The sequence below is a fragment of the Chrysoperla carnea genome, chromosome 1, assembly GCF_905475395.1.
Source record: "Chrysoperla carnea chromosome 1, inChrCarn1.1, whole genome shotgun sequence".
NCBI classification, from domain to species: Eukaryota; Metazoa; Arthropoda; class Insecta; order Neuroptera; family Chrysopidae; genus Chrysoperla; species Chrysoperla carnea.
In genome coordinates, this window is record NC_058337.1 from 7,591,671 (window position 1) to 7,606,583 (window position 14,913).

The 14,913-nt window shown below is 28.1% G+C and overlaps 1 protein-coding gene across 1 annotated transcript in view; it reads right to left on the reverse strand.

Moving 5' to 3' along the window:
* Positions 1–1,028: 1,028 nt before the first annotated feature.
* LOC123305229 (homeotic protein empty spiracles-like) overlaps positions 1,029–14,913 on the reverse strand; it is a 102,700-nt gene continuing 88,815 nt past the window's right edge. Inside the window, exon 3 of the mRNA XM_044886887.1 lies at positions 1,029–1,267. Coding sequence (XP_044742822.1) covers positions 1,040–1,267 — 228 coding nt within the window. The 3' untranslated portion in view covers positions 1,029–1,039. The remainder of the gene's footprint in view (positions 1,268–14,913) is intronic.

The window sequence follows — 14,913 nt, forward strand, 5'->3', positions numbered from 1 at the left end:
AAAAAACAAATTACGTCATAAAAGGCGTTGTTTTAATTTATTGGTAAATGAATTTTTCCTTCGTCTTTATGAGCTTATTCTGTAGGCCGACGATCTGCAGTCAATAACAGAACAACCTGTATAAAGTATCTATGTTAGCATAATGTAATGTTACAGAATTGAATAGGGCTATCCACCAGAAATATTATAGGTATCGTAAATCAGAATGGGACTCACACCTTTACTGTATTGACTCGCCCGCCTTAACTATTACTAATTGCCTCAATACAGTACATAGTAGTGATATCTACAAATATCCATTTCTTACCGTGTTCAGTACCCGGTATCATTTAATTGGGTAGGCATCTTCCTGTACAGAAATCCATGCTCAGATGATCAGAAAACATAAATAAATTTGTTCGTTTAATTTAAAATTGGCACAATTATTATTTTTTTTTGTATTAATCTTATTGTTAATAGGAAACTTGAACCATTGACGACAATATTTGATTTATTATGATTTTTTTAATAAAAAAGATAATGAATGTTTTTTTTTTGAGCATTTGGCACACAATTTAGATCCTGAAGGTTATAAAGAAGGAGAACGATCGCTACGTGTTAAAGCATTAGCGCGTCTGTCTCTGAAAATTTGTAGAATTTATAGTTCATTTTTCAGCCACCAGCCGCGCTGTCATCAGGAAGTAGTATCTGCGAAGTTAGCTGTTTATGAGTACAAGTAGATGAAGTTATTTGCATAATGTACAAATTGATATATCATTTCAAATTAGCGCACAACAGCCCGCTTTTATTGATACTACTTAACGGTCGCAACGTCTCACTTATTTTATCCATATTTCGGGGACAATATTTTCTATAGCGATCGTTCTCCTTCTTATAACCTTCATGATTTAGATATTAATTTGCTGATTAATGTTTCCATATTATTTTTTGATTTTGTTGTACCTATTTGTTGTTTGTTATCATATAATTATTAATTGATTTTGTGATTTTGTTATTAATACAATAAGTTTATTATTGAGTTATTACTATTAGAGGTGTTTCACGTATCACTTTCTACATCACTTAAACAATCATCATCCATGTCCATATCAATATATTCACCATATTGTGAATCATTACCATCACTTGGTTCTTGTTTCCATTTTGTTTGCATTCCATCGTTGTTTGATCCTGAACCAGATTTACTACCACCTTGTTGTGATTTGGCTTCTTCTTCTTGTTGCATACGTTTATGTTTTGTTCTTCGATTTTGAAACCATACTTTCACCTGAAACAAATCAAAAATCACCATTTTAGTTTTATTTTTGTAAATATGAAATAATAATGGGGGTTTAAACTCCGTTTTTGTGACGCATGCCTAATCACAGAGGCCACCCACATCATTATTTGTTAATCTTTATTTATTTCATTGCAAACATATTTACAATTACATTTTTGATGTGGGTGGAGTCGGTTACTTCGTTCTTATCCACGCGACGACAATGTGATCAATTCTGCACTCCCATTGATTATAAATTGTTCACACTGCCGCTGCCTGGATTCGAACCCGCAACCTATGTCTAAATAGTCAAACGTTCTAAAACTAGCGCCAAATTAAATGACGTAATTTGTTTTTTTACTAATAATCTAATGTTTTCTTGGAAAAATATAATAATAAAAAAAAGGAGGATTTGACCAAACCAATCAAATACTTTTTTTAAATGTTTTTTCAAAATAATATAATCCAATTGAAATCAGTTCATATCCCTTCTTTAGTTTAATATTAATAAATGAAATATACTAATATCTACTGATTATCATTGGCTGCTGGTTATCGAATCATAGTCAGTGAATGAACAAATTTATCAATTTTTGCCATACCTGTAGCGCCCAAACTAGGGCTCAAATCCAAAAATGGTAAATAACATTTTCCTTCGTCTTTATGAGCTTATTCTGTAGGCCGACGATCTGCAGTCAATAACAGAACACCCTGTATATTTTGAATAATCTTACGAGATGGATGGATAACGACTAGTGATATAAAATGATATAACCTAATTTTTTTTATTTACACACCCTGTATATAGTAGTACTGTATGTATGTGTATGTCTATGAAATATATGTATATTTTTCAATCAACATGATTGTTACTTATAATTTTTTCACACAAGTATAAAATAATCAATAATAATAAATTTTCCAATTTATTTTTTCAAATCAGTAAACAAAAACCAGTGCTCAATGTATTGTAGTATACACAGCAGCTAGAAGTATATCAAGTGGTTTATTTATAGTACCTACCTATTCGTTGTGTGCGTAGTCATGGAAGGGACAATAAAATCGATGTCAGCGCTTTAAGTGAAAAATTTTGGAGTTAAAGGGGGCTGTTATGACTAATTTACAATTCTTTACATGTTAATGTTATAGAAATGTCAAAAAACACGAATTAATTAAACTTAATGCATTAAAAATTGTGAAAATAAGAAATCAAATTGAACAAATATTATTTTTCAAATGTAAATTATCATAATTATTTATTTAAATTTGTGAGACAAGAATATTAAATTTTAAATGTAAGTCTTAAATGCAATCCATACAATTATATATTCATCCATACAATTCTATAATTAAAGTAGTGTATCGTTACCATGGAAACGAAACTCACGCACGGAGCGAATAGATTAAAACAGTATAAAGTAGGTACTTTATAGTACTACAGGTAGATACTAGCTAGGTACATGAATGTATAGTTAGGTATTGGATTATTAATATACCTTATATTTTTATTATTGATATCAAATAACCAATATTATATATGTTAAATATATTATTTTTTATGATTATTGATTTATTACTGATCGATTATATCGGTAATATAAATATTAATTATTTTGAGAAATTATATACTTTTTACAATCTCTATAAAAATTATAATATTAATATTATTCAAATTCATTGTTTTTTTTTTAAAAAAGTCTCCAAGCCGCTGTCTTTTACTTTATTTCATTACATACACGTTCTTCTATGATAGAAACTAAATCAATTTCAGAGAAAAAAAGTAAAACTCTTCTCATATAATTCTTACTCATTCATAACTACCGTTTCAGGTTCAATTTAAAATCAAGCTCAATTTTTTAGTTACCATTAACCAGGGTTCGAGGATATATATCAATGGATATATATCATGATATATATCCGATATATATCACGTGAATTTTTATGATATATATCAATACAAAAATGATTTTAAAAAATTTAATATTATTTAGTAATTTTTGGCGTTTGTTACCGTATTTTTACTTCCCAGATTTTGATGGCATTGGAGTAGAGTTAAAACCTACTAATAAATACTAAGCTCAAATCGTGTCGTGTCAGAAAAAGTTCGTTACTAAAGAGTAAGTTTAAGTAAGATTCAGAATAGGAAGATGATCTAGCTCTATCTTCCTTGCAGTCAAACCACGCACAATTATGAAACGACATTTTTTTATTTTTTATTTGATAATTAACAGTTTATTACGAATGACTGATGACTGATTTGATAATTAAAAGATTGATTATACTATAGAGTTATTATTTGTAATGTTTATTGTTTTGTTGCGTGTAGGTATGACCATTGACTGATAACAATTTATAAAATTGTTTTTTGTTTTAAAGTTGACTTTTATTTATAAAAATTTTATTATTTTTAATTGATTTTTCCTGATCTAGAAGAATATTTTATGTTAAAACATTTTAGTTTTTTTTAAATATCAAAATGTTGATATATATCGGATATATATCGGATATATATAAAAAATATCCGATATTTTGATATTTATAATAAATATCGAATATTTTCGAACTCTTCTGCCATTAACAGGGGTGCATTTGGAAAACCCATGCTTTTCCCATGGTCAAGTATATGTATCCTGTTCAGTCCTGTAGTGTGCCCAATGCCCAAAACCTTTACATATGCACCGGATTAAGGAACATATATTTTAGTATACAGTATACAGTAATAACATCCTAGAATAATATTATGTTTTGGGCTATTCTAAAGGGCAATACGTTTTTATTAGCCATTGTTGTTCCTTTATTGATAGCAGAAAGTTATACCAGTAAATTAAGCTTATCAAGATAAATGAAAAAGCTCTTTACCAAAATTTCGCCCCGGGACCTTCTTTGGAAGATGTGACTATGGGAAAAATAGAAAAATATTTGCATTCACAGACCAATCAAACTCACTAAACGTAGTAGGTGTCACTTTAAAATATAGAGAGGACTGTCATAAAACTATATGTGATTGTAAACTGATTTATTTGTGTAGGGAATACTAAAAAAATATTTTGTTGTCTTTTTTATAAATAAATTAATAAATATTTATCAAATTATTTCATCAATACTGAGACACTGCCAATAAGTATCACATAATATCATGTCAAAATACAACAACTTTGATAGAGCAGCCGTCTGTATATTGTTTTAACCTAAGACATTATGTGATACTTATCTGCATTATATGTACTAATATTGATATACAATGTAACCCCCCCCCACCGTAGGTATAGTAATACATATGATGATACCTGGTGAAATAATTTGATAAATATTTATTTATTTATAACGACAAAAAAATTTTAAATACTTTCTATCCAATTAAATCAACTTTTAATCAATTATTCTTTTATGACAGTCCCCTCTATATTCTTAAGGGACACTTACTACGTTTAATGACTTTGATTCATCTGTGAATATCTTCTGAATTAGATCTCTGATCGAAATTTGGTAAAGAACTTTTCCATTTGTCTTGATAAGCTTAATTAACTGATATAATTCTCTGCTATCAACAATAGAACACCCTGTATATAAAGCAATAAAAAAACTTATGAAATTATTTTATTTACTTCTTTATGAATAATGCAAGTTATTTAAGTCCAAACCCGCTAGTAAAAGCTAGTTATTAAATATTTAATGCAAAAAAAAAAAAAACAATAATTTTTTATTTATTTTCCCTTGTTATACCATGTATATATGAAATATACATAGTATATTAAGTTTAGTCCCAAGTTTGTAACGCTTAAAAATAATGATGCTAGGAAAAAAATTTTGTCATAGGTGTTCATAAAATCACCTAATTAGTCCATTTCCGGTTGTCCGTCCGTCCGTCTGTGGACACGATAACTCAAAAACGAAAAAAGATATCGAACTGAAATTTTTACAGCGTACTCAGGACGTAAAAAGTGAGGTCAAGTTCGTAAATGAGCATCATAGGTCAATTGGGTCTTGAGTCCGTAGGACCCATCTTGTAAACCGTTAGAGATAGAATAAAAGTTTAAATGTAAAAAATGTTCCTTATCAAAAATTAAACAACTTTTGTTTGAAACATTTTTTCGTAAACAACACTGTTTACCCGTGAGGGCGCCAATTAGGCGGAAATTTTATAATATGTACTATACTTGATTATCAGTTACATATGTGTCACATGTTTGTATGTGTAATGTGATAAAGAAATCAACACTGACTATACATGGTATTTCAACAATTAACTCAGTCAATTGTTTGTTTTCACTTGTTCAACCGAATCACTTATGATATTCGGTAGGCATTTGTTTATCGGATGCCGGTTATCCTTGCCAATGGTTTTCTATGGTTTTCCATTGGCTTGCACATAGGTGAATACTGGGATAGTTCCTAACTTAGTCAGCCATAGCTGCACAACCTTCCCATTCCTTACACATGCCCCATCCTATTATTTTTGACTTATTCTGTACAATGACTATTGTAAAAAAAGAGAATTAATAAAGAATTATTATTATTATTATTATTATTAAATTAAATTCATGCAACATATATGTATGTATGTATTTAATATAATAATAATACGTACCTATAATACGTACATACAATACATATATAGAGAATTGTTTTGAACGTTTTTAGGGATTAAATATTATTTAAAATATAATATCTGAGTGATTATACATCATATATATATATGATGATGATGATATGATATTCATGTTTTTATAAAATATTGGTAGGTATTTATAAACATATACATATCTGTATAGCACTTCTATTGTTCATGGTATGATATAAAAAATGTATTTAAAAAATATTATTGAATTAAAAAAAATAAAAAAGTATATATAGATAGATATATTAAACATTTTTTATATGAATTTTATGAAAAATGGTGATTTAACACGTTTATAATTAACTAATCAAACAATGTATAACATAACTAACTAACTATACACATATAACATATAACATATAACATATAACATATAACATATAATATACAGATATAATGATGTATGGATATATGTATGCATGTAGTCTGTATTGTGTATGTATCTATCTATCTATGATTCTATGATGATATACTTTCTTTAAATATATGTATCTACTAACAACAAGCAAGCTTATTATATTGTATCTATAATATACACATCACATACAGAAAGAATTAAGTATCTAGTACCTAAAAACAATTATATACAAGGTGTTCTGTTATTAACTGCAGATCGTCGGCCTACAGAATAAGCTCATAAAGACGAAGGAAAAATTCATTTACCAATTTTGGATTTAAGCCCTAGTTTGGGCGCTACAGGTATGGCAAAAATTGATAAATTTGTTCATTCACTGACTATGATTCGATAACCAGCAGCCAATGATAATCAGTAGATATTAGTATATTTCATTTATTAATATTAAACTAAAGAAGGGATATGAACTGATTTCAATTGGATTTTATTATTTTGAAAAAACATTTTAAAAAAGTATTTGATTGGTTTGGTCAAATACTCCTTTTTTTTAAATTATATTTTTCCAAGAAAACATTAGATTATTAGTAAAAAAACAAATTGCGTCATAAAAGGCGTTGTTTTAATTTGACGTAAACAAACAAAATTATTAAAACTTAAAATGCAATTGGTAAAAAACAAATTACGTCAGCATAGGCGTTTTTTTTGTTTGTTTACGTTAAATTAAAACAACGCCTTTTATGACGTAATTTATTTTTTTACTAATAATCTAATGTTTTCTTGGAAAAATATAATAAAAAAAAAAAGTAGGATTTGACCAAACCAATCAAATACTTTCTTAAAATGTTTTTTCAAAATTATAAAATCCAATTGAAATAAGTTCATATCCCTTCTTTAGTTTAATATTCTTGAATGAAATATACTAATATCTACTGATTATCATTGGCTGCTGGTTATCGAATCATAGTCAGTGAATATACAAATTTATCAATTTTTGCCATACCTGTAGCGCCCAGACTAGGGTTCAAATCCAAACTGATAAATGACTTTTTCCTTCGTCTTTATGAGCTTATTCTGTAGGCCGACGACCTGCAGTCAATAACAGAACACCGTGTATGTGTAAATGTATATCATGTTTATCAGAAAGATTAACTAAATTTTACTTCTATTTTAGTATATTAGGGTTTACCAATAAAAAGTATGAAAATTTTAAGAAAGACCAATAGGTAGTAAAAATTGTATATAATTAGTAATAAAAATATAGCTAAAATATTAATTATGGTAGTAATTTATAGGCTGTCCCTTATATGATCATAGAGTGTGAATACTATGCTGTATAAAATGTTAAGCTCTTAAATGTTAGTTTGAAACATTGTAGCGTGCGTTCAGCCCAGAATATGGCTTCCGTGAGTATTAGAGTAGAGACCTGGAATTATCAGTTCGTTGTCGTTCGTAAGTTTAAGGCTTTTCTTATAGTCATAGGGATTTGAACCTTCATCCACATACATCATGGAAAATGTTCTGCAACGAATCAACTGCTACAAAACTTTAGGATAAGTCGCAACCCTCCGAACAGGTGGGAAGGTGGATGCCTCCAAAACAACTTTTTTTTCATATATGCTAGATTGATACGGTTTTTTTTGCTTCCGGGGGAAGTTAAAAATCAAAAACCTTAAAAATTTGACTGCAAACCATCTCTAACTCCTCCCCTCCCAAATAGATTTTAATTTGGATATTTCATTTGTTTTTTTTTTACATCATAGACTGCTTTTTCATTATATGTGGAGTAATCAAGCTCGCGAGTAATGGCGATCACAACGAGCTCCGTGGCGAAAGAGCTTTGGGCCTTATTGTCCCAGGGGTTGAAATACAATTATTTAAAGGGAATGGACTAAGCGGGGGCAAGTGAGTTAAGGGATAGCATAGAGATATACAAGTTACGTTCTCTAAATAAATCATGGCTTCGCCGCTAGTACAAATTGTCGTACTTTGAATGTGAGAACATATCTTTAATTCAAGTCATTATTTAAAATGATTTATTGTTGATAAAAATAACTAAAAATAATTTGAATTTATCTATTAATAAAATCAATCAATCAATAGAATAAATAATGATATTAATTATGATCAATGAAATATGTATGAGAAGAAATTAGTTTTAAAACATACAATATTAATTAAATATCTTTAAAAAATATTTTTATAAAATGTATTGCTTATTAATGAGTATTAATTACTTCCCACAGAGACCAAGCTATATATTTATAAATTGTTTTTATAAGACGTATTAATAAACAAAGTACTTAAAAAAATTTTTGTATTTACTTTTTAATTATAGTTTTATATTAAATCAATGACATAAATTAAAAAAAAATTTATATTGGAATATAATTTATTCATTTGTTATTTACTTACTTCTATCGTTAGTTTGATTTATAACAATCTTTTGTTTTAAACTTAATGAATGAATTATTTATTTCTTATCTATTTAATAAAATCGAAACCCCAGTTCTCGATGTGTGCATTCGAAATATTCTAATCCTATCAAACTGTTTTTTTTTTTCTTCTAAAAATTCTTTAATCAATACCCTTTAAATTTATTAAAATCAGACTAACGAAAGTCACTGAAATTCGACTTTAGTAACTCAACTTTGATACCAAAAATCCTTTCTACCATAAAATATTTAAAAACTTGAAAGTATACAAAGTCGTGAGTATAACTTATTCAATGCCTATAGGGTCATCCGATTTCAATTACTTCAATTTCAATTTTTTTTTAACACACGAATTTAGGGCTTACTTTTAATTCCCAAAGTTTCAGGAATTTTGACTATCAATACCTTAGTTCCCAATTTTGACAATTTACGTCAAAATTAATATCTTGAAAACAGTATGACGTGCACTACTAAAAAAATTTGTAAAATTACAATGCTTTAAAAAAAAAAAAAGTTTTATAAAATTACAAATCAGTGTACAGTAATGCGAAATAAAATACAATTCATGTAATTTTCCAACACCTGTCAGTAAGTCTACTAAGCTGTATTGTAATTTTACAATTTGCATGTATAAACCTAACACGCATTGTAATATTACAGAACCGTTCGTCAATTTTTAAGTAAAAGCTTTTTATATTATGTATTATTAATTTTTTTTTTGTTAATTCTAAATTCATTCTTTTCAACAATTCTCGTCTTTTATCAAGTTTGTCGAGAGAATTTTTTAATATCATAAAAAATAATTGGGAGGGAAATCGCGAACTTTGCAGCTGATTATCTCGCGGATTTAAACGATCAAAACTTCTGCAATTTCCGGATCTCTTAGATAATATTATTCGGTTAAAAAAAAGGTGAATTTATGCTGGTAATAAGTTAAATATAATCCATTAAATATGAAAAATGATGCCAGCCAAATAGCCTGATGTTCAAAGATCGTTAAAAAATTTTTATAAGCTCAAAATTTTAAGTTTTTAGCACTGTCAATAAGTGGAAAGCAGCTAACTTTACGAAAAAGCCAAAAGGTATCTTTTTTACGTGAAATGACGAAAAAAACCTAGGGTAGCTTTACTTGGTTCAAAAAATTGACATTTGAATGTGTCTGTGAAATTGGGGAGGGATATAATAAACTGGAGCTTTTCTGAACCAGAATCAATTGATAAAGTGCGGTCCTTGTTTTTGGCAAACTCGAATACCGACTCCTGGTATGTTAAAGGATTATAAGGAAGGTGTCATGAATAATAGAAGAAAGTGAGATAATTTGATAGTTAAAAGGATGTATGAGCATGACAACAATGTTTGATTTAAAGGCTCAAAATTTGTTTGTAGTTAGTCTTTTACTCAAAGAATATGTGGTTAAAATTTCAGCTTAGGTATCGGTGCAAATTTTTAAGAAAAAAGTCATTAAAAATCGATATAAAATACATTGGCTCTTATGGATGAATCTCAAAAACGACATATTTTGGAAGTTTTTGATAATTTTCATTTGGAATGAATGAAAACAAATTTAAAAAAAAAACTTTTTAATAGAAAGTAAACATATTAGCAATGAATTAGAAAAGAAAAAAACTAAGTGTCTCCGTCCATATAAGGGATGTAAGAACAGGATAGATTAAGGGTTGAAATTATTTTTATCTTATTTTCAACTTTGATGATGAATTTTGTTATAACTTCATGAATGTAGACGAAAAATTAGAATAAAATTTTTCGATATGTGTCTTTGTTTTCGAAATATCGAAAGCTAAATAGTTAAACAAAATTTTCAATTTTCGATATTTTATTCTTACTTTTCGTCTTATATTGTCAAGATATAATATAAATTTATCATCAAAATTGAAAATATCTATTTTTAAATTTGTGCCCCCACTACCATGCTCATACATCCTTAAATTATTTTACAGCTAGCTCCCTCGCCCATATTAACAAGTGTATAGCTACCATGTCTACTGACTTTCAGTTATTTCAAAATTTACATATACTGGAGTAAATCTAAGCAAAAAAAGGCTGTTATATGGATTAAAAGTTCGAGCAGCGAAACTTTGGGGTTTTTCTTTTCACATCAAAATAAGTATTTTTTGAAATTTTTTACTTTCCCGGAGTGGTGCAACATGTTTAAAAAACAAAATGGCGTCAAAAATGAAATTTTTTTCAGAAATTTTATCATTTTTATTTTATATTCGCAAAAGGAGACATCGGTGCATATCCAAATTTGGTAGGTTTGTAGTCCATGTTAAGAACTACTCCTCATAATTTTTTGGTGGGGTTTCGTCCCTTCCCCTTCCAGTTATATATATATATGTATACATACATATGGTAAAACAGTTCATTTGACTATTACTTGAAAAATATTCGATTGATTTTAATGAAACTAATATCAATAGTAGGTTTTATTACTTACAACTTTCGGTTAAAATTTTAGCGAAATCCGTTAAATAGTTCGGCCAAAATTTCCAATTTCGGGAATTATGTAAAATGGCTGCCATTTTATGCCATTTTGTCCTACAAGGTTAAATTTTTTTTTAAATTGTAGCATTTTTAATTATCTTTCGATTTTATAATAAGTGGCTTACCCGTAAAATGACTCCTTGATCCATATTTTTGCGAAAAACGGAAAATTTAACACTTTCTGGAAATAATTATTTGGGGGGTGTATGGACTGGCTTTGGGGGGTGTTTTTTGCTTTGGCATGAGAAAACTATTTTTAAAAGAGGTCTATATAAGAGGTTTAAAGCAAAATTTTTAAGTTTTAACCCCCGCGCTGTAAGGGGGAAGGGGTGTATGAAATAAATGTATCTTAAAAGATTTTAAAAAGAGGTCAAAATAGTTTAAAATGCTAAAGTAACCCAAAATTTTAGATGCTTTTATTAATATAGCACTTTTTACAACATCCACCCCTTCCCCTCCCGCTTTCATATTTTTTGCAAATTCAAAATTTTTATGACGTATAAAGGGGTTTTGGGGTCGCTGATCTCGAATTTTGCAATAGATTATAAAAAAAAAATGTTTTTAGGGGGTGTACTTATTTGGGCCAAAAGTTCGAGATCAGCGACCCCCAAAACCCCTTTATACGTCATAAAAATTTTGAATTTGCAAAAAATATGAAAGCGGGAGGGGAAGGGGTGGATGTTGTAAAAAGTGCTATATTAATAAAAGCATCTAAAATTTTGGGTTACTTTAGCATTTTAAACTATTTTGACCTCTTTTTAAAATCTTTTAAGATACATTTATTTCATACACCCCTTCCCCCTTACAGCGCGGGGGTTAAAACTTAAAAATTTTGCTTTAAACCATATAGACCTCTTTTAAAAATAGTTTTCTCATGCCAAAGCAAAAAACACCCCCCAAAGCCAGTCCATACACCCCCCAAACAATTATTTCCAGAAAGTGTTAAATTTTCCGTTTTTCGCAAAAATATGGATCAAGGAGTCATTTTACGGGTAAGCCACTTATTATAAAATCGAAAGATAATAAAAAATGCTACAATTTAAAAAAAAATTTAACCTTGTAGGACAAAATGGCATAAAATGGCAGCCATTTTACATAATTCCCTAAATTGGAAATTTTGGCCGAACTATTTAACGGATTTCGCTAAAATTTTAACCGAAAGTTGTAAGTAATAAAACCTACTATTGATATTAGTTTCATTAAAATCAATCGAATATTTTTCAAGTTATAGTCAAATGAACTGTTTTACCATATGTATGTATACATATATATATAACTGGAAGGGGAAGGGACGAAACCCCACCAAAAAATTATGAGGAGTAGTTCTTAACATGGACTACAAACCTACCAAATTTGGATATGCACCGATGTCTCCTTTTGCGAATATAAAATAAAAATGATAAAATTTCTGAAAAAAATTTCATTTTTGACGCCATTTTGTTTTTTAAACATGTTGCACCACTCCGGGAAAGTAAAAAATTTCAAAAAATACTTATTTTGATGTGAAAAGAAAAACCCCAAAGTTTCACTGCTCGAACTTTTAATCCATACACAAGGCGTAATTTCACTCTACTAATAGCAAAATAACCAAGGATATAGTGATAAGAATTGTAAAATACGAAATGAACATTGAATTTAAATATGAAACATAAAGAATAAATAATATGTATAAGTTATTTTATAACATGAATTGTAATTAAAAATGTACAAAACATATAATACCTAATAAATGTAAAAAAAAATTAGTGACGGTAGATAATAGCAACAAGATACAAGTATAAATAAAACGGAAGTCATAAATCAAAATATAATCGAAAATCACTTACCAAACATGTTGTAAGCACTTATATAAATTGAATATATTAATCATACAATTATTAAATAAAAAAGTAAAATAGGAACAACACGCTACAAGTATAAATATTATATAATATTATAATATAATGGAAAATGGAAGGTAGCCATTTTATATTAAAACATGGCGTCCGCTGCTATCATATACTCACCAAAAAAAATACTTACATATACAATACATAATATAGTACAATTGAAGTATAAGTATGAAGGTACATACTATTCAATATTTTGATGACAGAGATAGATTTAGATGGGAGTATTGTTAAGACGTAGATGGATAAATAAATAATAATAACAATTGAAATCTAATGCCAGTAGTGAGTGTGTCTGTATGTATGTATGTAGGTACTTACATACGTAGGTACACACCAATGTAATGGTTCTACAGGGTATTTCCGCATATATGGTACATTAAGTATTTTAAGGCGGTATCAATTTAATTTAATTTAGTATTTTCATTGGATGTACATATATCCAATAGTAGGAGATTTTTGTAAATAATAAAAAATAATAACAATTAGTGGAGCCATGGCTTATAAATATTCGGGATCACCTAATCTTTGAGACTGCATGTATGCTCTTTATGTCTAGTTGACTACTTCTGATATGAGAAAATTTTTGGTTCTTGCCTGGAAAAGTTATTACGTTTGAAAGTTTACCTAGTCACAGTAGATTTTTGCAAAAATATCAAAATAATAATACTTGTTTCAAAAGTTTTTGAATCAAAACATTAAAAGTGGGAGAAAAAAACTAGACTCGTACTTTTTTGTAAATAAAGGTATTTCATCTTGTATAATTTTTATTTTAAGTATAATTTTACGAGTAACAAAAATAATAATACTTTCAGGTCTATTGATTTCATGGAACATTGCAATAATGTATGCGTTTTAAAAAAGTTCACTACTTTTATCCAAACAGGCAATCAGGCATATTACACGCTTGCATTTATATCGGAAATGAGATATCCGACCGACGTCTAACAGTCACAACAAATTTTTTCAACTTACTATTTTAATTTATATATTTTTATTAAACGATACAAAAAAATTCCACCGTGAAGGACAAAATTGTCTGTAATAATAACTTTTTTGTATTTGAAGAATCCCAACAAGTAAAATATTTTTCCTGGCAAAGTGTTTTTTTTTTTCCTCAAAAATTAATATTTAATGAAAAGCGATTAAAATAACATTTTCTTATGTCCAACAAAAAAACACATTTACAACACTACCTGTTTGATGTTATTTCATTTATCATATGCCTGGCCCCGAGAACATAAAACTATATTTTTGAAATATATTATTTGACACATTTACTTGTAAAGCAATAAAGCAATAAATATTTCATGTTAAAACGAATCAATAAAGGTTAAAATTTATCTAAATGGTCAATTACAATTTTGTATGATTCAAAAATCTCCTACTATTTAAAAAATATTTGTATAAGGGTAAGCCCTTATGTATGTAAACTCCGCCTCCTTAAAACACGTGATGTACCAGTTTTACAGATTAACCCTGTATATGTGGTAAGTACTTTTATATTAAATGTTTATATGAAATCAACCAATCCGTCCATCTATATTATTATTATTATTATTATAAGAGTCACAAACAAGCAGCAGTTGGTGTAAATTTGAAAATTATGTGATAAGTATATCATGTATTCAATTGGTAATATGACTCAATTGGTAATAAAACTAATAATAAGTATTCTTTGCTGTATACATATACATATACATTACTGTTACCATTACTTTCATTATAATTTTATACATCTGTCACTATTTTTTTAAATTCAACCTATTATATTATTTAGAAATTATATTAATCATGAAAAAGTCAGTTATATGATGTTCAATTATCTATAGCTACACTGTAAGAAAAAAGTAAATTTA